The sequence below is a fragment of the Macrobrachium rosenbergii genome, chromosome 17 (genome assembly GCF_040412425.1).
Source record: "Macrobrachium rosenbergii isolate ZJJX-2024 chromosome 17, ASM4041242v1, whole genome shotgun sequence".
NCBI lineage: Eukaryota > Metazoa > Arthropoda > Malacostraca > Decapoda > Palaemonidae > Macrobrachium > Macrobrachium rosenbergii.
Window position 1 is genome coordinate 11833332 of NC_089757.1, and position 27938 is coordinate 11861269.

A 27938-nucleotide genomic window follows, 5' to 3' on the forward strand; every position below is an offset into this window, starting at 1 on the left:
GCACCTCAGAAGCCAGGACTAGCCAAATGCCTAGGTAATGCATCAAGAGTTTACCTGATAAAATCAAGGTGAAAACTGGGGTAAAAATTTGTAGGGCCACTGCCAGTCTGAAGCAGAGAGCTTTGAACTGGTAAATTGTTCCACTGCTGACAAAGCAGATATACTTCCAACAGTCCTGATGAACAGGTACTTGAAAGTACACATCCTTCAGGTCTATCAAAAGCATCAAGCCACTCTCTCTGATAGAATAAAGCACCAAACATGCTGTTTCTATCCTGAAACAAGTCTGAAGGACAAACTCACTAAACAGGGAGAGGTCAGTCACCAGTCTCCAAGTGCCAGTTGATTTCTCTACCAGGAAAAGATAACTGTAGAACCTTTGAGACTAGTGCTCTACATCTTCTACAGCCCCCTTCTCATTCATTGCCTCTACCCCAAATCCAGAGGAAATGTGTGGAACAGTACTGGTTTCTGAGATGGGGGGGACAACAGACCTTGAATGGAATCCTGTACCTGTCCTGAAGGACTAATACTACCCACGGTTTCATGCTGTGATTCTGCCACATTGCCCAATATGGTAAAACATGCAACCCTCTACTCTTGGTAGTGGAGGAAGAGGAGTACCACCCTCTTTGAGCCCCTCCCTTCTCCTTTCCTCCCTTCTTGGCCATGGCTGGTGGAAAAGGATGAAAGGTTTGAGAAAACTCTCTTCCCTTCTTAGAAGAAGACTTGGTTACTTGTCTGGGTTTAGGAGAGCAGGCTTTTTTTATTACCCCAGACAATGAAGGTTCAGCCACACCCTATGACATGACCACCAGTGTCTCTGCTCCTAAAATGGGTTTGAAGGGCACTGCAAGGTGGATAGAAGTGTCCAGGGACTCCATTCTTCTCCTTTCCACTGCTGTCTCTATATTACTCCTCAGAAAAAAGAGTAATGAAGAGCCCAACACTGATTTGCTCCTCAGTGAGAGACTACTCTTTGGAAACTTCCTGGGAGAAAAGGGTCACAACCATGTCCCTCCTTCTCAGAATCAGGTTAGCACAAAGTATGGAACTCTGATGTTTTTGTACAGTCAAAACCTGTCCTCCCAACACCAGTACCTCGTGAACTTCACCCTCTCATTCTGGGATTAGACAACTACCATGGCAAAGTCTGTCAATATGTTCAACCACAGGTCACGCTACAAGGCAGCCTGGAGAGTTCCATGATGACAGATTCAATGGCAACAACTTAGAGGCTGAGAATGATGCACCTTCTTGAAGTCTCTTCAGGGGAGGTCATTCATCAGTCTACAAACCACTGAGTCCAATGCAAAATAAGTAGTCTGCATCCTCCAGCATGTAGCATATCCTCTAACACATGAGCAGTGGGGGTACGAAATCTGCTGGACAACAAGGAACTTCCTGACCCACACTTGGCCCAAAATACCACAAGTAAACTTGGACCAAGGCAACCTGACTGACAGTCTCACTTCAGAAGCTCACCTGATGGTGAGCTTGATCAACAAGACCATGGCCAGAAGTGGAGCTTAGAGGTCTGCCTGAGGTTATTATGCTAGCAGATGAGCAAAATAATCTGGATCCAAGGGATATCCAAGGGCAAACGCTAGCTCCTCTCCCACAAGACAGAAAGAAACAACTTGTTTCTTCTTTGTGCCTCATTCCTGATCTCAAATTGTTCAGTCAGAACTCCTCCCAAGAGAGGTAATACAAGACCCAACAGTCACCATCCTAATAACATTCAGGTCTAGAAACTGTTGACCTAGCATCTTCCCTATACTTGGTAGTGGCCAAGGATGGTGCAAGGGAATGAACCTTGGACATGCACCTCCTGGGAACATGGAGAACTACAAGCATGAGAGGTGGATGAGCTCAAAGGAGACTTTTCCCTAGAACATGAGTGCATGGTATGTGCATGCTTCACAGACTGCGAGACACATGCTGAGCAAGCGAGCAGTGCTGACTACACCAATGTGCCCTCAGCCTATCCCAATACCTGTGACAGTGTGGTCTGTAGACCTCAGATGTGCAGAGTAAATGGGTTGTGTATGTTCCTACCTATGTGTCTCCATGTAATCAGGATAGGAGGAGCTCTCCTGGACAACCAAGTGTGCTCAGTCCTGAGAATGAACATGTGTTGAGCAAGCAGAATGCATTGATTCAGCCACAGGTGATCCTGAAGGACATGTGGAAGAGTCAGGAGCAGTCCTGTTTAACTGGGGGCAGGTGGAAGTTGGCTTGTACCTGCCCTGCCAGAGGCAAAACAATACCCCATAGGTGACTGCGACTCTCCCTGCTTCCCATTGCTAAGATAGAGCATTCATATGAGTCTGATAAGACTTTCCATAGACTTCCCTTTCTTCTTCCTAGAGGAGGAGGAGGAGGAGGAGGAGGAGGAGGAGGAGGAGGAGGAGGAGGAGGAGGAGGAGGAGGAGGAGGAGGAGGAGGAGGGGAGGAGGAGGAGGAGGAGGAGGAGGAGGAGGAGGAGGAGGAGGAGGAGGAGGAGGAGGAGGAGGAGGAGGAGGAGGAGGAGGAGGAGGAGGAGGAGGAGGAGGAGGAGGAGGAGGAGGAGGAGGAGGAGGAGGAGGAGGAGGAGGAGGAGGCGGCGGCTTCTTCCCCTTGATATCTTGTTAAATGCTGGTCTTAGATGCTGAAGGGTGGTCAAGACTGGAACTGGATATGCAATCCTCAAAGCAGCAACCAGGAGGTCTGCTGATGGGAGGACTATAACTACAAGAGAATCCCCCTCCTCCATGTGAACTGAAGAAGCAGCTGGAGTAGGAAAGGAGAGAGACCTTCCTTCTCAGCAGCCAAGCTGTCCAGGAAAGCTACGAAAGACAAACTACCAGGGATGTTCACTGTAGGCTACATCTTTCACAGACAGTGTATTCCAGTGATAACTCCCTCCCAGTACCTGAAGCATCAGTTGCCAAGAGGGTGACAGGGTGTTGGAGTCAAAGCCCAACTGGGTGGTGGGAGCATTGGCCTCAGCACTAGTGTCATCCTCTGAAAAGAGTATGTGGAAGGACTCCCTCACACCTCAAGCTCCACTTCCGGTGAGGGGGAAATACCTCTGGGGGTGGGATCACTGGGGATTTATTTACCTCCCAACAATAATGTCAGAAAATACCTCTTGTCCTCCCCCATCTTTCTACCAAACTTCTTCCACGGAGAAGCGCAGCAAACACACTCCTTGAAGGGGGGAGAAATTGTTGCTCACCTTCCCTTTGCAAAAAGATTAGTAGTTGTGGGGATCAATTGTTATGAGGAACATGAAGCACTCACACGGATGCCACTGCATCTTACTATGGCATTGGTCATGTTTTGTCTCCATATTTCACAGTAAGAAAAAGCAAACAATTCACAAAACACAGTCACAAAGCAAAATGAAGCAATCCAAGAAATCACAAACACCACAAACAGGGAAGAGAGAAAGTTCATCAAGACATCCATGGCAGAAGAAGGAAAAGTGTTAGTGACTGAAGGTGAGTGAGGGGTATTCCTTCACTCATCCCACTATAATCAGTCAACAACCTTGTTACCAATTTCATCAACTGTTCCAGCTCATGCTGAGAGTATTTCTATATAAAGGGTGATAGTTTGTACTTCCATAGGAACAACTAGTTATTCATACATTAAGTTTGTTTGATATTCATTTTATGGGTTCATAATTTCCTTGAATTTCAAGTTTCTCTTATTTTCATCTTTTTCTCTTATCAACAGCACATGAATTCACTGTATATTAATGCTCAAACAAGGAATAAGTGCAACCCAAAGCTAGAAACCTTTCAAATGATGACAAAATAAAACAACCTACTATATCTCTGGAATACTACTTACAAATTTTATATACAAACAGTCCCCGGTTATCAGCGGGGTTCCGTTCTGAGGGTGTGATGATAACCGGAAATTGCCGCTAACCGAAAATCGGCAATTTTCGCATCTTTTTGGCAAATTTTGGGGCTTATAGGAACTGAAAAGCACTGATTTTTGGTTATCGGCACCTCTGTTAGGTATGTATCGGCGCCAATACCCAATTATCGGCACTGATAAGCGGAAATCGGAGATTTTCTGCGCCAAAAATTGCCGATTTTCATTGCTCAACAAGTGCCGTAAAACCGGATCTCCATTAACAGGGGACTGCCTATACAGGTGGTACCTGGTTTACGACAGGGGTTCCATTCCGACGCTGCGTTGTAAGCTGAAAATCGCTGTAACCCGAAATATCGACGAAAATCATAAGAAAACCTTACTTTTAATCATTTGGGTGTCTTGTAAACTATGTATAATGCATTTTTATTGTTTTTCATAAAAAGAAACCTCCAAATTTTTACCATTCTGCCCTTTTCGGAGCCATATCTCTTCCGTCGGATCGGTGTCATCGGTGTTGTAAACCCGGAACATTTATTGTAACCCGTGAAATAATTTTTGATAAATATATTTGAAGTGCGTCTTTAGGTCGGAACGTCGTATGCTGACCTATTGTAATCCTGGGACTGGCTGTAGCTATAAATTCCGAAGATAGAAAACAAACAGACAAATGATAACAAATTGATAAAAAACTAAAGGGTAGTTAAGTGACTTCTAGAACATCACTAGCTATCTCTTGACACAAAGCTCCAGCATCCATGCAATACAAAATTTAAAGTTTATGAGATCAAATAAGGGGTCACAGCAGTGGCGTAGCTGGCATTCCATCAGTGGGGGGCCTGTGTAGGGACAAGAAATTTTTGGGGGCCACAGAAAATTATACGAAAGCTGATGTGCCAATTCTGTAATTAGTAAAATATACTATTCTCAAATGTATATATCCATGTGAATGAAAGAAATTAACAGTATTAGTAATTTGTAAATTTGTATTTGAAATTACAGAGCTCAATTTTCAATTAATATTCAACTCTTACTACCTGTATATGCAAATGTATGAAATACTGTAATGTAAATTTCCTCACAACCTTATATTCAACACTAGCCTAATTTCTATTATCAAGTTTTAATTTTCAACTATGGTATAATATCCTTGTCATGTACATATATCAAAATAGTGCATATCATCAATAACACAAAAGACTTATGACTCCAATATCTCTTCAAAATTTCAACCTATCCCATTCCCTCTTCTTCATCTCCTCTCCCTGGAAATTAACTCTAAGCAGCAGTAGCAAATTGCATTGGATTTAATCAAAACTGTAACTATAGTTTTAATCACTTCATACATAAGTTGATAACAAAGTTGGATCAAAATATCATGAACAAACATGTCATTTGTGTTAAAAAGCTATAACTATAATTCTGCTTTTGACCACCAAATGGTTAAAGTTTAGCTACAAAGGGAATTTCAACTGGGGGGCCAACCACCTGACTGGGGGGGCCAGGTCCCTCTTGGCCTCCCCATAGCAGCGCCACTGGGTCACAGCTACCGTAGACCATGCCTACAATAAGTAACTGATCACAATTTGTCATTCTGCAAGGCACTGTGCCAATCTATGGGTTGGGAGAGGGGAGAAAGAGATATAATGATGGCAGATATGCTACAAAATATTGATTTTCTTCAAGAATATTCAGCAGTACAGCATACAGACATCTATACTTTACAAGGAAATTTCTAACATTCTGCAAAGAAAGACTTGGCCTCATACCCAACACAGGTATGTACTACTGACACCATTTAGAAGAAATACTGGCAAGCTGTTGTCAGAGTTATTTTCCAAAAGCTTACATTATGCTAAGCAGTAATTTTGGCAGCCTTACTAGATTTTTATCAATAAGTAAAAAACCAACAAAAGGGTTCCAAATCCTGTGGACACTGATGTTTTACATATATATACCGTAACCCCTAAATAATTGGGGATATGTTTTGCCATCTCTGACCAAGCACACTAGAACTAGAGGGCAAGAATATGTGACAGGGAGGTTTTACAGGTTTTCAATTCATTACATAAGAAGATTCTTTAATTCTGTATTATTTGCTTAAATGTCTTCTAAAATTAACATTTTCTCAATAAAATTTGGTCTTTCCAAAATACTTCAAAAATTTTCTTTTCATATATGTCTATTAATTAGATTACTAAATTATGTCCAGTGTTTTTTATTTACTTTTTAAAGGATAAACTTTTGGCCTTTCCTCATTCTAAGACTAATGTACAGTTCTTCCAGAAAGATGAGAAAAATTTTCCCTTCAAAATTCAGTAAAGTTTTCAATAATAAAAATTAGTGGAATAATTAGTCTCAGTGGTATACTTTAACCTACAAAAAACCTTTCTCTGTGACTACATCTTACCTCTGCTTTCACCTGCTCTTTATAAAAATTTTCTGAGCATTGAGCATGGGCTTCATTTCTGTAGCAAGCTGAAGAGCAATACTGAGAATTGCACCTAGGGCAAGTGTATTTTGCATTATTCGCACAACTGAAAAAGAAATTAGAGGCGATTAATAATCTACAAGCATAAAAGCATGCAAACACTAGAAAACTGTCATAGTCTCCTAAATACCGTCATATTCTCCTAACTGCTCAAATTTAAAATGAAATTTCTAAATAACAAGAAAAAGATTTGCTATTTTCAGTACTATAGAGTATAATAATTTGTAGAGGCAAGCTGTACTTGTCCCACCATGTTCAAACCTAGCCTTATCCAAAAGCTTCCTAAAATTAGTGACACCAGCACTCTATCTCGTGGCAACCTTCAATAACAAGAGGTGGCCTGCCCATGTAATGTACTGAGATCACATCCCTTTCCATATAATTTAGTGGCCTATTAACAATGGGAAATTAACAAGTTTCTGGGTGATGTAAATAATGGGGATATGGAGGCCAGTTAGGCCACATAAAGGTCATTAAGTAGACCTATATTTCAATTTCAGTTAAAATTCCATTAATAGGAACACTGGGTTGCATTATGTCAAGCAATCCCTCATAACAGGCACAAAAGTCTCTTGTTTGGAGTCCCCATAAGGTCTAAGAGAGGGGATATGAAAGTTCTCATATCTCTTGTCAGAACTGGTGAATCCTGGGTTTCCACCAAAAACCAAGGAGCTAACTAGATCAAAAAAGATTCCAACCCTCTGAGTATCAGTCGAGAAGTGAAAGGAAGCTCTGACAAGTGATACCCCTCTGCATAAACAAATACTGTATATAAGATGGTCCACGATAAGGGCATCTTAGTACAATGAGTATTATCACAACAACAAAAGTGGAAATAAAAGCACATGGTGATAAATGTGGAAAATTTTGCACTTATGATTAATGTTTTTGTTACAGAGCACTATTTTCCAAACTTTTTACTGAGTTTTATATGATAATCTTACTGTTAGTTTGTCCTCCTATAACATACTTTCTCCTAAACCTATGGTGCTTTTGTTTTTATTACTCCATTTGAGCATATTTTTATTTTAAAGGACAGTTCTGCCTGTCTGCTTTTCTGCTTTATCGGTATTTTCCTCTATATTGGCAACTTGTTATAAAATGTTTTCTGCTACACCTATACTGCTTTTATTTTTCTTTGTAAATTACAGTAGCATTATCATTATAAAGTTTTATCTGCTGTCCTACTTGTGTGTTTTGTAGAAGTTTTTTCTGCCATACTGTAGTTATATATTTCAATAACATTAAATGCTTATGTGTAAACACACAACAATAACAAATTTTTCAGGTAATGTCATTTGTATTTTTGCTAGTATACCTAAGAAAAATACAAATGACATTACCTGAAAAACTCTCAGCATTCTAATGTATGCAGAACTTCCTCTGGCCCATCAACATCTGAGGAAGTAGCTTGCCTGGTCTGCCAGAGAGCAAGGAATTTTTTGACCTAGAGACCAGACTGTTCACGTGGCCAAAATGGGTGAGTACAACAATTCCTCGAAAGTGTCAATCCAACCCAACTTATTGGGGTTCTGGAGGTGCAGGATCATCCAATCCCATCAGAACCCCAGAGGCACATGCTGGGTCCTATCCTGAGAGATATCAAGGTGGACAAGTCTACTCAAGGGCCTGTTCATGGGACCATGGCACATGATCAGTACTACTAGTCAAAATACCCAAGACCAAGGAAATTCTGAGCCGTGGTCATCCATCTTGTGGAGCTCCCTATGTTTGGTGAACACTGAAGTAGTAGGGGTCTGGAGCCCATGGCAAACCATTAGGAGACCAGAGAGCAGCACAACTGCAGGAAAACAACTTGTCCCAATGCCCATGATCAAACACCCATCTTTGAATGTACAGTCCATAGATGTCTACACACTGAGTGCACGGGTAAAGCTGACTCTGCTATGTGTGTTGCATGCAAAGCATGGATGGATGAGTCTGAAAAAGCATGAGTCTACCCAGAGTACCAGGTGTGCTTGGTGAGACCTGTGTCAACCCTACTTATGATGGACAGAGCACCATAGGTTACCAAATGTGTTGCTGCCCCATGTTGGGGAATGGTGCTCACACCAAGTCTTATGCATCTTCTCATGAGAGGTCTTCTTGGACTTCTTCTTCTTACTGCAGGAGGACAAGGTAAACCCTAACGACAAGGAGGAAGAGGAAGTCAAGTGCTTCTGCTTTCTCTCCTTCTTGCTCTCTCAAGTCTGGCCGAGGCAAGTTGTATTGTTGTTGCCAAGGCACCATGGTTGATGATACTGGGGCATCTCCCAAAGGAAGAACAACCACTACAGGAAGTTTCTCACCTTCCTGCTTGTACCTTCCCCAGATCAAGAAGGAGCAACACATGGGGAAAGAGCAGGGAGAAGGAGGGGGAAGGGCACGGAGGCTGGAAATAAAAGGCTCCAGCTATGACACAAGGGGGTATTTCCTTCTAAGGAAACAAGCAAATACTTCTTATCCCTCTTCCTCCTACTACCAAAACTCCCACTACAAAGACCACTTCACACACTCCATGCAGAGGGAGATATGACTACAAACCCTGTCAGTACAGGTTGCACAAAATCTGTGGAAGTCTATTACAAGAGGATTCATGAAATATCCACATGTGCTAACACCCTCGCAATACCACTGCATGTGTTTTTTCACCATAAATTTATTGGAAAATTATACTTTTCATGCAACAGTTATATAAAGAAAGTTATAACCTAGCCTAGTAAGGGAGGGCAGCAAAATCTCTATACAGAATGTGCTTTGTGGAGTAGGTAAGTGGGTGTATTTCTCTATTCACCCTCTTCAACTACCAGTTAATAGCCTTGTTACCAAGTTTAAATGACCAATTCCACCTAATACTGAGAAATAAGCCAACATGACACCATGGTAACAATTTGTATTTCTGCAAGAACAAACAGGCATACATCTTAACCTATACTGCCCTACAACACCAAATCTGGCCTAAACATGGAGGCTTTCTTCCTCTCTAGACCACTTCTACCTCAGGTATGAAGTATAACAATGGTAATTAAAAAGATAAATCCCGCCCTATCATCTACATCACAACCTAACTTGATGTAACCAATGACAAGGAATCCTACCTAGCCTGGGGGCTTTGTCCCTCCCCTTTGGTCTCCCTAGACCTTGGCTAAAATGTAAAGCAATGTCAAAGACAAGGATATGTAGTTATTTAGATGTTAATAGGCCTACTAATGAGTCAAGGCTAAAATGTGCAGCACTGTCATATACAAGGATATATAGTTATTTAGATGTTATTAATAATATGAGTACCTTCACCTGTTCTCTAACAACAGCTTAAGCCCAAGGTTTTTCTGTCTAGTGGATACCATATTCTGAGAACAAAAGACTTACAGTTGTATACAGGCAAATGTATTAGCATATGTAAACTAATAAAACAAGAGTGGTAATCTTTTTAAGAAGCATTTTTTCCAGTACCAATACTTTTGAAATTACCACAATCTTTTACTACACTACATAAAAGGAAGAGTGGGCCAAGTATGAATATAGTGAGAAGCTTTACAACATAAACTCATTATGTTTTAAACGGTTAAAATTACTGGTACTTCTAAGGAAGAGCTCTGCATGGAGATATTGTGTGTTAATGAAAGTTTTTGACTGAACTATATAGAAGAGGGTGCATCTGAGGCAGTACAGGTGAGATAACTTGAGATATATACCAATATAATCTGAGGAATTCATCATCTTTTGTTTATTTTCTTACGCAGAAAAGCTGCACAAGATACCGTGTTTAGTACACCCCCCCCCCCGGGGATTATCGTACGAACATAAAAACATAAATTTCTCAAATTACTTTGGTAAATTTTTAAAGTAATCTCACCCAAACTGCAGCATATACATACTTTTCTATGTTGTTCAGTCAAAAAATTTTATTAATAAACATCTGTGTATTGACCTCTTCCTTAGAATTACCAAATCATTACCTAACTAGGCTATTAAGCCTACACCAATGAATAAAATGAATAGGTAGATCACACACGCACCAGTTTGGCGCATGTGCTAGCCTATAGCCTAGGCTACTGGTGGGTTAAACGAGTAGGCCTATAGACTATCTCAGATTATGCGGGTCTGCAGTCCATGGGATTATGGAAGACAGTTGTAAACATGAATTACAATTCCTGGTAATTCTATATATTAGCTCTGTGCCTGTTTTTACCTTTTCAACTGGTTTTTTCTACACTTTTACGGGTTCTGATACTGGCGGTGCATCTGTTTGTTGTCGGCCAAATGGAATGTCCCTTCGCTGTGTTTAGTACTGGCCCAGGGGGGGGGTACCCATACATTAATGAGTTATTGCACTTGCCGGACGGGATATGAACCGTTCGAAACAGACGTACCCGTGCTCTGACTTGTAAAGATCGCGTATGGAAACCTCTTGTCGGATGGACTTCAGGGGTTAATTACAGGTTAATTACACTCGAGTGCCAAAAATTAAAGGTAAATTCATAATTAGCAACCAAAAAACTATAGAAAAAGTTAAGTTAGACGGCAGTCGCCGCTGCAGAGCTACTATATAGTTCTACCCGATTCCTTCCTAAATTAAATGGTAAATATCTTGCTACTTTCATTTCACATAGTAAAAAATACTGCAATAATGAAATCACTGGTGGGCTACGCCTATACACCTACTATTTTATACAGAGTTGGCGGGGCCATCTGTCATGGCCCATTGGGCCTACTACCAAAATAGGGTTGAATGCAGAGTAAAGGTAACGAATTACTGAGGCCCAGGGTATTTTTCGGAAGACTCCAGCCACCTCCCACATTAAAATTTATATTTTTCTTGGGTAAAACACATCAAAAGAAAAAATTTCTTCTCAATACATCTTTGCAAATGCCTAATAACAGAGAAAAATAATTAATCAAATCACGACTTGAAATGTAAGACAATACTGGCCCCCACCCTCCTCCATCGCTAATGCAGCAAAATTGCAACCAGTAAACACCCCTAGGTTACGTTAGGTTGGTATTTTTGGGTTCTTTTAGTGCCCTATCATTTCCTAGCCATTTTTACACGAAAAACAAGAAATGGTTTTTCATGCAAAAATGGCTAGTCGGAGTCTTTCGAAATGGCTGGCTGGAGTCTTCCGAAAAATTACAGAGGCCCCTCCAACCAGGTTAAGTTAGGTAAGGTTAAGTCTGGTTAGGTTACATTCCCTCTGAAATGCCTACTGAAGAAATGTTACTGGGCCTATAGTGGCCCTGACCTACTACAGTATAACAAGGTGGATAAGGTCGTAGACCAAAGTATAGGCCTAAGCTTAACCAACACCAAAGGTTGGCCAAGCCTTAGTAGTTAAATACGCTTAATCCATCTACTAACGAACACTGCTGAAAGTAGGAACACCACCCTACTTACAAGCTACATTTTTCCACAGCTGACGACGTCGCCATTGTAACCGTATTAATTTTCCTCAATATCCTTTTAAATGTAAATGACAGTTCTGGCTCATCCAGTTCAGTTCAGTTCAGTTCAGTTCGGAAATGTTACCTATGCATCGGCACCTCCTCCAGCTCCTTGGTCCTCGTTTCTCAACTCTTTTTCGTTTCTTGTTTGTGCAATATGTATTTCTTCTCTGCCATTCTTTCTCATATGAACAAGAAATTTCTTACTAAATTTTTCTCAAATTCTTGATATAAAATGTAATTCTTCCGTTTTAATTTCTTTCTACGCTTATCTTCTTCCTGATTCCTAGTTCGCAGCCCTCGTTTAACAAACACAGTTGCGAGCATACTAAACATTATATATATATATATATATATATATATATATATATATATATATATATATATATATATATATATATATATATATATATATATATATATATATATATATATATATATATATATGCTCACCTCTTCTGTTTCTATTTTGTATTTTACTACATATTGTTATGAAGTTTTTGTCCAGCACAGTCCACATGAGGCTCTTACTTGGTCCCCTACTATTTCTTTTATTAGCCTTTTCTCGTGAGAGTTTGCTGGTTATTGAACAGGATCATTTTTTATAGTCATATGTAGGCCACAGGCCATATGTCAGATTCATCTAGACGTTCCAAACAGGGTAGGCCTACGGTGTGTACCCTGCATTGCAGTACAAAATGGTTGGGATCTTCTTCCGCTGACCCCAAAACCGAGCCCCACACACACAACAGGCATGCAGTATGTCCTTCCCATGCTTTTCCTTAATGCCCATGAGAAGACGGTTTGCTCTAGCTTGGTAAAGAGTAATTGCTGATGGCAATTTATTATTTATTTTTTTACTCCTTATAGATTTAAAAACTTCTTTTCTTTTTGCCCTCTTTCTTCTAGTTGTTGCTCTCTATTTCTCATCATTTTTTATTTATTTCCTTCTTTTTTCATCCTCCTTGGTATTTTTTCATTTCTTCCAAACTTTTCTGGCAAACCATCTTCCTTTTCTTCTGTGTTCTTCATAAAATGCGATCGTCCACTGTTTTCTGTCTTTTGAGGCCTTTTTAATGTCTGCTTCATTTATGTTCATCATTGTAGTACCGCACAATAGGCTACTGAATGCTTTTTGCTATAACAATGAACTTTTGCTAATTTCTGTTTTTCTCATTATTTTCTTCTTTTGTGCCTTAACATATTTCTGTTATTTTTACTATTATTTCGAATATTTTATACTTTGTTTTTTCCCTTTTATTTCCTCCAAACCATGCCTAATATTATATACCAAATCTTATCTTTACTTCTCTATCTTTTCTGTCATTTTATGTGCTATCATCCTCCACGCGTTAATGTGTATTCTTAAATATCTTCACTTCCTATGTCTAGCTTAATTTCCTTTATAAATTTCGGCTGATGATTCGATTGCATCCAGGTCTCTTCTATAACTATTCTTTCATTGTTTCGTTAGCTCGTTGTTTTCCAAAACAGTGCTTATTGGTCATGATTTGCTCGTAGTAGTAGTATGGAGGACCTGTCTCTGTAAGGGCTCCATAGAGAACCTCAGGTAAGTTGACTGGCATGGTATGGGACACGTTCAGTCCTTACAAATGCACTACATTATTCTTATTTTTTATATACTTCTGACATAATATTACTCAACGGCTGATCAAATACTAAATGACCATAACGATACTGAACAGACCCCATGTCCCTCTGTACCTATTACTATTTTGTGTGCTGTTTCCAAGTCAGTTATGTTACACTTTCAATGCCTTTAGATTATATTGACTACTTTCTCTAAATACAAGAACCTGTAGTTCTGTTTATCATAATTATTTTTGATAATTATTTACTCAAATCCAATAATTTTTGCAGGACATGATTACTTTAGAAGTTATCTCTATTATCGATTGTTATATGAATGACTGAAGGGCAGATTTCCTTAGCCGGCATTTTCCTTCTTCGGTTAAAAAGGTAAATGCTACTTAAAAAGTGAAAGAAGTAATGGATATCTAAGGGTATATTTTGACTGTTTCCTACCAATAATTCATGAATCATATAAAAAGAATATACAAATACCATTTGACTTAAAATAGTTTTTTTTGTATAATTTTTGCATAAAATTTTCCCTCTAATGGTCACCTGGAAAATGGGTTTTTTGCTCTGCCTTCTCCCCAAATTTCCACTACTGTAGATCTACATCATGTGATATTTATGATTTTTCTTGTCCTTCTTACTGGTGTTCATCGTAATACTTCCATATATACAACTTTTCAGGCTAACTGCTCTTCAATCTTTTTTTATCAGATATCCAAAACGTTCCAAGTCTGTTATACTCAGAAAGTTCTACCTCCTAGTCATCATCATCATGAGTGTTTTTGTCAACTTTTCACTTTAAAGGGTTGAACATAAGAGTTCTCTCCACTCTACTCTGTCCTGTGTTCTTTCAGCCTGAATGCCCAACAGGTCTAGGTATTCATCTCCTGGTGCAATGATTGAAATAATACAAAAGATAATTTGCATTTTATTTCAGATAGTCTCAGCTCATAGAAAAATATGAAACAATTTATTCTAGCATTCCTGAAAATGGACGGACATAGTTTTAATCACATACTTTTACTGTATTTTGTAATTTGACCCTGTGTTACTGTGCCACAAAGAAAAAAACATATCAATGATGCTAAAAATATAGAAACAGAAAACATACATGGCTGCATTTATTTAAAAAATACTCTCCATTCTGGTCTGTAAATGTGACATTAAAAGGAAAGATTTTAAAATTACTGGTACAAACTTACATATAACTTATCAACTGAACACTATTGCTAAATTACTACTGAAGTTCATATGGCTTACATCACTTAGGGCAAGTTACACATTACTGTTCCCATATTTATAATTATACAATCTATACAAACTATTTTAAAGTGAGATTCTTAATTCTGGAGAAAAATATCTTTGACAAAACCCTATATATCAAATTGTGACATACAATCTGGAGAAAAATATCTTTGACAAAACCCTATATATCAAATTGTGACATTCAACAGTCAAGTTCAGCAGTTTGCCAACACTCAATGGTCATTACTTTTACAATGTAGTGTGTGATATATTTACTTTCATGAAGGAGTGATAGCAAACTTTTGAATTTGACTAAAATATACTTTAAGCAATGTTTTAGTTTGTTATAAGTCTCGACTATTGTTTATAGCTGCATAAGGACTGTGTCAGTTAACCTCACAATGGCAGATAAAATTAACCAAAATACTACTGGTATGCATCCTCAATTCTTTCCCTCACACATTCTAAGTTATCATTCATTATTCATCGAATTTTAATTCTAAGAAACTTACCCAAGGTAGCATACAAAAAAATACTTTCATGAACATCATGAAACAATGGTATGCATTGTTCTATAAAGAAACCTGTGCTAGTGACATAGTACTGTAAAATGCAATACAACAGCAACTTCTTGAGTTAGGGTGTCTGTAGGAGGGGATGTTACTTTCAGATAGCCTTGTTGAGCTCTTTTGGCAGTTATGGAGTAAAAGATTTTTTGCAACTTCCCTTCATCCCTAGCTGTGTTCCCTCCTGGTTTTTACTTCTCCTTTGATCCTTCTGATTTGTTTCCAATTATATGCCTAACTCCATTATTAATCCCCCTCTGCCCCAGAAATATTAGTGGTGGTGCAGTTAAACTACTTCATGAAAATAACAATGCAAATTGCAATTGTTGCAGATTTGATTCACGAAAAACTTTGGTTAACTAACATTTGCTAAAAGCAACATTAAGAATCAATTATTTTTTAAGAGCAGATGACTGAGTCTAATCATAAGTAACAGTGAGGTACACTGATTCACAATTTTCAGCAATTCATTGGTTTACAAAACTGTCTCCTGAATATGATTGGTATTGTCAAACTATTAGGCTTGACAACCAAAGTACTAAGTTAAAATAAATCAATGTAATTTTATTATTACACATAATAGCATGAACAATACTTTCTGCTTACTATTATGTGTTGTTATAAGGTTGAAACTATCTAAAGTCAATACAATAAAATACTCAAAGTATCAGTATACAAAATTCAATACTGAGCAGTTCACTTCACAGTCATTATTTGCAATACTTCAATCCACTAACTTGCATGTTTTGCATTAAAAATGTGACAAGTTATTCTTATAAACTGCAATCTCACTGTACCTTTTATAAACTGGAGAACAACAATTTCAGTATTACACCAGAATTGTCTTACATTGTACTTACTTTCTTGGTAATGTCAGTGCTGACATAAATACAAAATTCATCATCTGTTCCTCAAAGTCAGAACTTGCTTTAAAGCTACCACAACTTATGAGTTTACAAGTAAATTAGTCAAATATACAACTCTATATTTAAGTCTCGAAATACAAGAGAAAGTGTACAAAACAAGTTTTATAATTCATATTTTTCCTAGGTATACAAACCAAACCATTATGTGTAGGAGTATTCCTCAGTGCAGGCTGGAACTGGTCACCGAAACTTGATAACAAGGTAGGTAACAGACACTTAAAGGGGATGAGTGGGGAATACACTTACTCCCCTGCACCACCAAGCACTTTTTTCCTTTAGCATCAGGGCAAAGTGGGGTGGTTGTTGTGATGGAAAATGTGATAAAAGACTCTAGTCCGTATACCTCGGAAAAATATAAATTACTTTAAAAAACTGTTATCTGTTCCTACAGAAATAAAAACCATTGCTTTTTATGAAGGAGTCTTACTCCTTAGGAGGAAGATTGTCTCTCTCAATGGACCGGAAGTTTAAAACCCAACCTGAAATGTCACTTTTCTGGTCACTACTGTGAATAGGGAAGAAATGACTCCAACCTCCTGTTTTGTCTGGCATATGAATGACACAGCTATAAGGCCCTGAGCTCAAGTGAGAGTGTTTGGACTCTTGCTAAGGTGTGAAAATCCTTGGAAAACCAAGTACAACCCCTTTGCAGTTGCACAAGTCAGTGGGCAGCTATGACTGGCCAATATAATTAATGGATTTGGAATAGGGTTTCACCAGTCACCCCAGCCCTCTTGTTAATAGAAAGGGTGTAGAGACTCGCATCTTATCTGCAGAAGCTCTAGAACTGGTTTCTTGATTGAGTAGCCACCTGAATGCACGCCCTGTCCAGCATGTGCTCAGAGTGAGCTGCTACCCGGTAGAGGAAGGAAAATGGAAGAATGGAGAGAAGCCAATTACTCTACCATTTGACCCCAGGCTTATTCCTCCTAGTACCTTAAGTAGAACGTTTTTCTGTCCAAAAGAAGCTGGGTGATTACACAACCTGTTGAGCAGCCACCATACGTCCTGTAAAAAGGTATAGGTACCAGTGGGTGACATCCCTCAGGGATAATGAGGAAAAGGTGATTTGATGCTTCACGTTACCAAGAAGTTTTTCCAAAATGTTTGGGACAGTTCTAAGGCCCTTGACTTCACGAGTTTTTGCCTAAACTGTATGAATGTCTACTTGCCAGAATCTCTCTATTCTCATTTGATACATCACAAAGGTACAAAGAAAAGAGTGTTCCCAGATACCCACTTCGTGTAAGCTGGTAATAGCATGAGGTGCTGTCACAAAGGCCTGAGAGGCTGGGTCTTACTATGGCTCATACCAAGCAAGGCCTCTTATTCGGGCTACCAGAGCTTAAATAGCCTTCTCCATACTATAAAGGAATCAGTTGACCTGGTCTGCCAAAACATTCCTCACTCCCAGAATATACATGGCTGGTAGCTCGAAGGTATGGTGAATTGTCCACTTGTGCATCTAGTTTGCCAAATGTCAAAGGTGAAGGGAAACTATGGTCCTGTTGTTGCTCATTAGCACTATTTCATTGTTTCATGATCTACCAAAATAATCCTGGAATGCTTGCAAGACTAGTGGAGCTGCTTGCTTTTCCAAAATGTTGATATGCATAACAGATTGTCCTCTGCTAATGCACCTGAGATGAATGAGCCTTGCATAAGAGCGACCAAACCCTAGTCAGATGCATTTCCGGGTGGAGAATTCTGGGAAGTCCTGCAAGGAGGGTCTTGTCATCCAGCAACCATGCGAGGTCCTTTGTGATCTCCCCACTCATGGCACGAGCTGGGAAGGAAGATCCCTTAAAGTTGATCATTGCTGCTTCAGGTGTCACTGAAACAAGGACAAGGGAAGATACCTGTATGGAATGAATTTCTCCACTGATAACAAGTGCTGAGGAGACCTGCCAAAAACTGAGATAGCTAATATGAAAGACCACTTTATCTGTTACCTGAGGATGAGATCTAACTTTTCCTAGTTTATCATGATTCCCAAGTCATGACAAAATGCAAATAGACACTTGCTCTGTAGTAGCTGTATCTTTGAGGACACCTGAACTAACCAGTTGTCTCAGTAATGCAGCAAGTGTTTAACCTGTGAATGGGTCCAAACTCAAGCAAAGGACACCTTTGTCAATGCCTACAGAGCAATTGCCAGCCTGAAGCAAAGCTTTGAACTGGCAGACAGTCCCCCTGTAGATAAGGATGTGGTACTTCTGGGGCCCTCCTTCTTGAGAACTGGACAGAAATGAATTCCCAGCCATGGTCATCCAATTCATGGAAGCCCCTAAGTTGATGGACACCAAACTATGAGTCACAGGAGAGGAGGCAAAGTGCTATTTTGTATGCCCAACTCTAGGGTCAGTGGCAGACCATTAGTATATTGAGGGCCAGTTGCATGCAACCACCTATCTGTATATGCAGTCTGGGAACCATACACACATCAAGTGAGAAAATAGCACTGACTCAGAATGTAACTGGGGGAGAGGTGCCCACTTGAAATCCTACAAGACTTCTTGTGAGGGGTCTTTTAGGAAGAGCTCAAGGCAAGGAGGAAGATTAAGGAAAGCAACTGTACTTCTCCTTGCCCCTAACTTGACTCTTATCCACCTCTATTGGAGCAAAAGCCATGGTTGGCAGTGTGGGGGCATTTCCCACAGAAAAGACAGCTGGTACGGGAGCTCAACAGCACTGAGCTCCTCACAGGTGTAGCAACAGAAAATGGTAGTAGTTGGCATGGTAAGGGTAGGTATATCAAATCACCTCTCTGACCATAACCCCCTATCAGCTGAAAGATCAGTGTACAAGGAAGGAGCTGGGAGAGGCTAATGGCGGGGAGGAGGGAGTGCTAGGCTAACACTAGTCGCATTCCTCTCTACCAAAAACTTCCTGACAACTGCAGATCCTACCCCTACAAAGGAGCAGTAATGGTGAGGATTCAATTAAACAAGGTGCATGGAGGGCCATATACACTTGCTCACATTTTTCACAACTCTGTTATGTACATTTTCCAAGGTGAAAGTAAACAAACACTAATAATACAAGTTCCTACTTAGCAGTCAATGGGAGTGCAGCAAGACATCCTCACTTGACAAAGCCAAAGAAAAAGTGCTTGATGATAACAGGTGACTGACAGTACTGAGTCACTTAACCTCCTTACCATTAGTTAACTACCTAGTTATCAAGTTTGTGACCAATTCCAGCTTGCGCTTGAGGAATACTCCAACATAAGAGGCAATTGCGAATTTCCAATGAAACAATTTATATTTGCAGAAGAAATACACATTTGTTTTATAAATTTGTAGAGATGTACTGTTACATAATCTGCAACAAGGAGACAAGGTTTTAGTCTTGCAAACTTATGAAAAGTCTATACAGTAGTCCTAATCAATTGTAGTACTTGACTACAATTGCATGATATGCCAAACCTACCTGAGGCCATAAAAACCATTAAAGAATTTAAGAAAATGGCCTGAGACACAATTATAACAAACGGATACCTCTGACACATTTTTTAATGACCATAACATAAAACTTCATAATCATTACTGCAAGTAGTTCCAAGGTATATACTTGATACAGTATTCTGTACTAATAAAAAAAAATACTATTTACACACATTAAAAAATAAAAATGAAAAGCAACAAATAAAATTTCTGAGCATGGAAAGTAAGTCACATACAGGAAGATCATATCCTGGAATGAAAGTTTAATATATTCATCTAAACTCGGCAGTAGTGTACTTTCTGGCAAAGCCCCATAGCCAAGTCCAAAAATTCTTTTTAAAATTTCAATACTTCTTAAAAGCGTCCACAGTGCTGTTTTAGGAAACCCAACTTACCAGATTACACAGTACAAGGATTTGTAATTGTATATGAATAATGAAAAATCTGTTTAATATTTTGGTATGCAGCTATGGTTATATTGTGAAATGTTTATTCCCTGATATTCTTTACAAGTGATAAAATAACAAGTGACATTTGTTTTTTTATTTATCAATTTATCATACTTGAAAGCATTAATACTATTGCTATGGCCTCTTAAAGTTATAAAGGAAGAACGAGTTAATCAGTGGTAAGATTTTCATGCACTGTACTGTGAGACCTACGATTTTGAGTTTTTATGAAAAAGACAAATAATTTTTGATACAGTTTGTGAAAATTTATACTACATACAGGGTTTCCTTTTGCATAATATTAACTAACTAATGGTCGTAATACTTCCCAATACTGTACCGTATGGATATACTGGTAATTCAATTTTTTTTTCAAATTCATATCTGATAATAAAACCATCTATAAAAATTGTAAAATTCTCATAAGCCATTCAAAACTCAGGCAGTAATCATAATAGCAAGATATACAGTATTATGAATCAGAGCCCCTTACTTCTCTTCTTCTTTGTACTTCTAGATGCCAGCTCAGTTTCAGTATGAACATACTGAGAAAAATAGGACACCGACACTCAGCAGTAAGAAGGCTACACTCACTGTACTTGTAGAAGCACTGTTGCAACGCTCATCAAAGTCACAGAAACAGAATGTGATGTTCTTATAATGTTTCCTGAAAGATAAAAAATAAAAGAGGGGTGACTATCATAAACTAAAGTTTCAGCATCAAGAGAACTGTATATGCAGATATGAATTATTAAGAACATTAACAATGGGAAAGCAACATCCTTTAAAAGGGTATTATTATTATTATTATAAAAAAGGGCATCATTATGGTTATTAGGCAGTTTAATCAGATCAATGTGGTAATTCATTTAGCTCTCACAGGGCTGGCCCAAAAGATTTTATTTATTAAAAATTATACAGCCCTTTAAAAATCTTATAATTGGGTTATTATTGTTGTTGTTGTTATGATCATCATTATTTTTTTTATCAATTATTAGGAACAGCATATAAAACATGATGTATGGGAAAGCTGAATCTGTAGAGTGAAAATCAGAGCAAAAGATGGACATTTGTCAGAGGAATAAGCAATAAATACTATAAATTATATACCTCCTGTGATCTATCTCATCTACTGATGGGAATATATAATGTCCCAACTGTGGGTCAGCTGCAGCAGGACGACATCCTTCGTACCGATCTGCAGGAATATCTCTTCTGTGTCCTTCCAGATAACTGAGACAGTCTCTTATCACCATCAGTTCAGCTGTGACAAAACCATAACAAGGAATTATAACTTGATACTTTACTACATGTTTCTGGCAGACTGAAGTCTATGCTTTTCATAAAATAAAAAGTTGACAGTCAGAAATCAAAACCTTATATGAAGTTTTAGCAGTTCATAACTGTTGATAAAATGGACCTAGAAAATGACTTTTCCTGCTTAACTGTGGACATTAACTAATACCAGTTCACTGGCCCCCCTAAAGTCAAGCAATACAGTAATGTATGGTAAAACCTATTTTTAAATGAATAAAAATTATGTAACGCTTATAAAGCTTCAACTTAAATCAGAGTACCTAAGGTTTTTCATAGTAAATAAAACATCTTTACCCAACAAGAACAGATAAACTACACAAAAAACTTCCTAAATGTAATTTTTCAATTGCAATCTAGACTGCACACAATAAGGAAAAAAACAACAAAGGCCTTACCTCCCTTTTGTTCAATGACTTTGACACATTTGTCACCTGGATCTGGACAATTATAACTCCAATAATACCGCCAATCAAAGTCATACATTCCACAGCCCGGATGAGATCCAACACATCGGTAACACCACAAACTTAAACCTGGAAAAGTGATGTACATTTCTGTGGTTCAGATGACTCTTTCATTATAGGTATACTGCATACTGTAAGCCTAAATTATAGACAAAATGTAACTAATTGTTTTAAAATAAAGTACAAGAGCTAATTCAACATGCTTGGTCTTATGTTTGTGTTCTAATACAATATTAAACTTGAATATATTTAGGGAAAAAGATTTTTGTTAACCAACTATGAAAATTCTTAAATCTTTCTCTCTTGTGAGTATGCTACTCTTTACAGCTGTCCATTGTTAATGCCTACAGTGCACCTTGTAAGATACACATTTTGGTGGTACTAACCCCTACAGGGGCTTCAGAATGGTTTTCTCCCTTGATTTTTGAGGATATCATTAATAAAGTTAATTACTGGCAAGCACTGTCCTAGCTAAATTTACTTGGATAAAAAATTAAGCATTTTTCTATCAAATTTTTTCCCTAAGTACTTATTACATACTTTGTATAAAACATCAATTTAAAGGATAATGCCCTGACCTTTGGATACTTTACTGCATGTTTTCAAAGAGTCTATGAAATGGGTGTTTTACCATGATGAAAGAGTTAAACATGGTGTTTAGCTATTTCATCTTATTAAAACATCCAATGACTCATCACAATAATGAGATACTGTTAAAGTTGCTAAAATTCATAAAATTATCTCTACCCTATTTCCCTTTACATGCAAAGTCCATCACAGTCCTTGCTTTAACTATTCCCTTACCATTTGCTCTGCATGTAAGAAGCTGACTGAAAAGTTCAGATTATGTGATGGTGAAGGCAGAGTTCTACAAAGATCTTAAGCCACAACTTGGTTCTCCATTGAGGTATACATGCATTCATAGCAATTCTTAGCAGCTATGTTGACTTTCATCCCATTTCAAAGTTATTTTAAATTTGAAAAGGGTTGCCTGACAGCTTCTGATGTGATTTTAACAAAAACAACACTCTCTGACATTAAAAATGGTCAGTTAACCCATTACAAACACCACCCAGTGTAACAATAACTGGGTGCAACAGTGGAAAACTATAGCCTTGGGTCAGGGTATATTTTGGGGGAGGCACAAAGAGGACACTAATAATCCCGATAAATACGTTAGGAAATTTTTCATTATTTATTGGACCCTAGTTCAGGTTAGGCTGGGGAGGCAAGGAGTAGTAAAGCACCTCTCCCTATTCAGGCAGGTTCCAGGACCCTAGATATGGTTGGCTTAGATATGTACCTTTATGTTAAAATTTATGATTCTAGAAGCTTGGGTCAAACTTGGAGTTTCCAGAGGATACGCCAAATCTTCCCAGTCAGGTAGAACCCAACAACTAGGCAAGGATGCATCCCTGCATTTCGCCAGTTTTAGTATCTCCCCACCCAAAACCAAAGTCTCCCCAATCTGGTATATACCTCTTTATTGTTAGACTTTTACCTTACCTTACCTAGGATGCTGTACCCTTGCTTGGCATGGGGGAGGCAAAAGCCTCCCCCTCAAGTAAGTTGTGACCCCTATGTCAGCATACTACCTAAATACAATATATTTCAAATTCATATTTGATTATATGTTTAAAAATAACCCTTACAGTGCTAGTTATGATCTGTAACATTTTATCTAGCCTAAAGCTAGCCTAACCCAAAAGAAATACATTCAAATTTATAACTCATTTGCATATTTTCTATTCACCATAAGTATCACAGTTTCCTAGGCTGAACACCCCCGTTATTTTGAAACTTCTGAATAAAATTGAAACTATGAAGATTATTGTTTGTCTACTACCCTAGGATATAACTTAAGTTTTTTGTTTGTCTAGGATAGGATATTCTAATTTGACTCATGTAATATGACACGTCGATAAAATCGACTCTTTATGTGCTACCAAAATGCAACTGTTGATTTTAGCAATGCTTTAATTTCTAATCCTGTGGGAAATAATATGGGCAGAGAGAAGAGCTTTATGACATCATCTTGTTTGTAACCAAATTAGGAGACAAATGAAATAAATTGCAGCTGGAATGTCTCTATTTTTGAGGAGTAAGTTGATAATAAGCTTGTGTAACCTTCTGATTTTTTTCAAGGAAGTCTGCATTTATATTTGTGGCATGCGGGATGTTTGAGAATTGTGAATACTTTCTTGTATTTTGAGTTATTATTTTTGCAAAGCAATGGAAAGAGAAATGAGTGATTGTGATTGGGAAGATAGTGAAGATGATTTTGATAGACACCGAGAATCTGAAAGTGATGATTTTGAAGTATTTGTATATGATAGAGCTAAGATGATGGAGACTTGCGGTGAGAGATAATGTCTTATCTGTTCTGGCAAGTGTCTATCCACCAGAAGTTGGTTTTGGCACTAAATTTTCTCCTCTCCAAGGAACTGCAGAAATTCAAACCAGTATCTTTCTTTATTCCTAAGAGGTACTGTCACTGACAGTACAAAGAAGGAAACACAAATATGCAGATAACGAAATCAGATTTGTGAGAATGATTGCAGTTGGGAATGCAGTGCAATATGCTTTCACTAAATATTTTACCGCAACTGAACTACATGTGATAGGCTACTGCTTTCATTCTTTCTCTCAAATTTCGGAAGTAAATTTTTTTCTATGCAATCATGGAAACACAGAAATGCATCAGATATGTGTTTTGATGACTGCAAATTACAAACTTTTTTCACTACAAAGCAATCAATTTTACAGTTTCAAGAATGAATGCCATTTTCATTGCAATTCTAACTATATAAAACATTGTCATATGTGTTGCAACAAAACATCACGGAAATTTCGAAAGAAAATGTTCAAGATGTCGGGAAAGGGGCGTCACATATTGGCAGCATCCTCGTAACAACCTTCATGGGTTACGGCTATATTTAGTCGGTTGCTTTTCGGCAGTACACTCTACCTATGGATCAGGACCTGATTGCCTTTGTTAAATCCAACTGGGATTCGCAAACGACCGTAAACTAGCCATAACTAGTCAGCAGGCCAGGCTACGCTAACGGTCGCCTTGGCGTAGCCTAGCAGGTATACAATCTCATCGTTAGGCTTTGACTTTCATATCACCTTACTATCTGGTTTAACTGACAGCGTCAGTATCCGTCTCGTCTACTTTAATTTCCTACCTCAGAGTGAGCTAATAAGGGTGGGTATGGTAATCAAGAAATCAAACCAAGTAACCCTATTCATACTTAACAAGCGTTAGGATAAACGTTAAACCTAAGAAATTACACTAAAAGCATACTTACCAGTTTTGAGCAAGCCGGCAAAAACAAGAAAAACGGCTAAGGACTTCATTACTGCGTTATAACACGAATATTTATACGGAACTTCAATTCATTTCGTCACACCCAAAACACCTGTACGTTCTTACTCACCTGAAATGGGTATGTTCTGAAGCAACAGCCGTATACATTTTGAAAATATTTACTTTTTCATCGAAAACATGTCAATCGTAAGCTACAAAATATAATAATAGTAGTAGATACAGATTTCTATACTCTATAGCTTCTTATTTTATTGCGATGCATAATAAATAATCTTGAATTAAGGAAGCTAAAGTTCCCGGAAACACAATCGAACAAAGCATTGTAGTTTGTATGATTTCCGCTTTGCAGCAGAATCGAACGGGATTGCTATTCAACAAAATGAACTTAACTCTTCAAAGATGAGAAAGAAGTTTGTAAAACGATGTGACCAATAGATTCTGTGCGCTTAATCCGATACGTTTATCCAGCACTTCTGAAGTTCTTGTTTTCTCTAAATGGCGGGGTAAGAAGACCGTCCTCGTCAACATGGCAACTTATTACAATTATATATACAGGGGTGCAGGGGATCGCTATTAAAGAAAATAAATGTCGCAATTAACAAAGAGAGCTGCATGTCAGTAAAGATCTCGGCAGTTGTTATTATTCTATTTAAAATTTTCCTGAAATAAATAACGCTTGAAAAACAGTAACCACCAAGAAACAGGTTAACTCTCTCTCTTTGTATATGTTACAGTTAACGCTTGAAAAACATTAACCCCCAAGAAACAGCTTGACTCTCTCTCACTTTTGTATATGATAAGTTTAATTTTCTTAAAGCTGCGTTCACTTTCATCCAAAATAATCAGTCCAACGAATCTGCCGATGATGCTGTGGTATGGTTCCATCTCTGTCTTCTATTTTCTACCCTAACGGATTTTCTAGATCTAGGCAAGCTTTGCTGTTTTATGTCTGTTCCATATGAATTTTCATACAAGTTAAATAATAATATTTTCCCCGCTGTGGGTCCATTTCATTTTGGACTTTCGTCAGATACACCCATTTATCTCTAAAAAAAATTCTTGAAACCTACAGAGCACTTGGAAATTTTTTAAATACTTCATTATTATAAATATCTTCACATTTGTTAGTTCTGATACAACAATCTTCCTCTCTTCTGATATATATATATATATATATATATATATATATATATATATATATATATATATATATATATATATATATATATATATATATATATATATATATATATATATATATATATATATATATATATACTGTATATAGACACAGATAGATAAATAGGTAGATAGATAAACAGATAGAGGTTTGTATTTCTATAATATTCCGATTTGTATTCTGAACATGATCTTAATAGAACCTTTTTCTTTTCCTTCCAGGTATAATTCCCTTGTTACTCCTTTCAGTGAAACACGAGCAGAACTAAACGTTTAATCCTTCAAGATACGAAATTTTATTCTGGATACGTTTCTGTTACAAAATTTTCTCCGTCAGTGATCATGAGTACTTTTTATCTTTTTCAGATCTCATAAACTATGCTGAAAAGACTCCTTTTGTAGAGACAGGAAGATTTACTTCAGTAACCCCCACCTGTTGTCGCTTCCATATTACGGCCTGCCCAAGAGCAAGATCCCGTGCCAGCCAAGGCTGGTTTAGTCTACAATGAACGAGCGATTACAAACCTGGATAAAATAAAAATGACCGAATGGTTATGTAAGCGTCACAGCCTTGTAAAAAAATAATTACTGTAACTTGCAACAAACCTTAAAGGTTTCCTCATTTTCAGAATCCTGTCTATCATCCTCACGGCATCTTAGATTTCGTAATTTCAAGACGCACTCTCTAAGAATATTCATTACTACACTCTGATCACAGCCAAAAGGTCGAAAAACAATAGTGTTGCGACCTTCTTTGCGAATGATCATGTGGTACTTCATAAGATCCTTAACAGATTTATTTCTATTTAGCGATAACTTTGTTATTACGGCCATCTAGGATGAATGCAAAGCCCGGATTCGGTTACCAGAATGGAATTTTCAAAGAAACAAAATTCTATTTTGCACCAAATCTACCTATCTTGAAATACGCTCTTTATATAAGGATTCAAACCGTAGGCGAGATACTGAAACTGCCAAATCATACATAAACAACCATTACTTTTTGGGGTCAGAGACTAAATGAAATGGGCTGCATAAAAGATCTCTTAGAAGGTTTTTTTTTTTTTTTTAAACAACAGTTTAGTAGATAGCAGGTTTTATCAACAAAGTCAAGAAGATTTCAGGATCAAGAGACATTTCTTGTAGGCTATTTCAAGACAAATAGCCAAAATACTGATTATGTACCCTTACCATGAGGGTAACAAACTTCCCCTGTAAATGCCCAAAAACGCAAGTAAATAAATTAATCAATAAATAACTGATAGTAACTCTAGTTCCACATTTGAATTTAGGCTTGTCTTAAAAGATGTCAGATGTTTCACCTCTCTCTCTCTCTCTCTATCTTAGTCAATTTTTATATATATATATATATATATATATATATATATATATATATATATATATATATATATATATATATATATATATCTTCTTCTTCTTCTTCTTCTTTTTAACGTGCTTTTATTCCCATTTTTGTATGGGGTAAGCACGATGCCTTCTTTGAAGGACTTTTGATTTGGCTTTGGGGTAGACCTGTGGTCTCGATCGGCTGCCCTGCCTGACATCGCTTAGAACCCGGTACGTATGTTTCATGTATCATACCCGACCCA

General features: G+C 37.9%; 2 protein-coding genes across 3 annotated transcripts in view; both read right to left on the reverse strand.

Moving 5' to 3' along the window:
* The window catches only part of LOC136847733 (zinc finger HIT domain-containing protein 2), a 49185-nt gene extending 37052 nt beyond the window's left edge, over positions 1 to 12133 (reverse strand). Inside the window, exons 1-2 of one of the 2 annotated variants that reach the window (XM_067119597.1) lie at positions 11757 to 11910; positions 6281 to 6407 (exon numbers count right to left, since the gene is read on the reverse strand). In XM_067119597.1, the coding sequence (XP_066975698.1) occupies positions 6281 to 6407; positions 11757 to 11791 (162 nt within the window). In that variant the 5' untranslated portion in view covers positions 11792 to 11910. Of the gene's footprint in view, positions 1 to 6280; positions 6408 to 11756 lie in introns of both variants that reach the window. The other variant, XM_067119598.1, reaches the window with a different exon arrangement.
* A 2188-nt stretch (positions 12134 to 14321) lies between these two features.
* crim (QVR superfamily protein crim) lies at positions 14322 to 25270 on the reverse strand. The gene is made up of 4 exons (XM_067119601.1): positions 25130 to 25270; positions 21750 to 21887; positions 21148 to 21301; positions 14322 to 20704 (listed from the first exon to the last, which is right to left on the reverse strand). The coding sequence occupies exons 1-4, from the start codon at positions 25176 to 25178 to the stop codon at positions 20569 to 20571; spliced, it is 477 nt and encodes a 158-aa protein (XP_066975702.1). The 5' UTR covers positions 25179 to 25270; the 3' UTR covers positions 14322 to 20568.
* Between the last annotated feature and the right edge of the window lie 2668 nt (positions 25271 to 27938).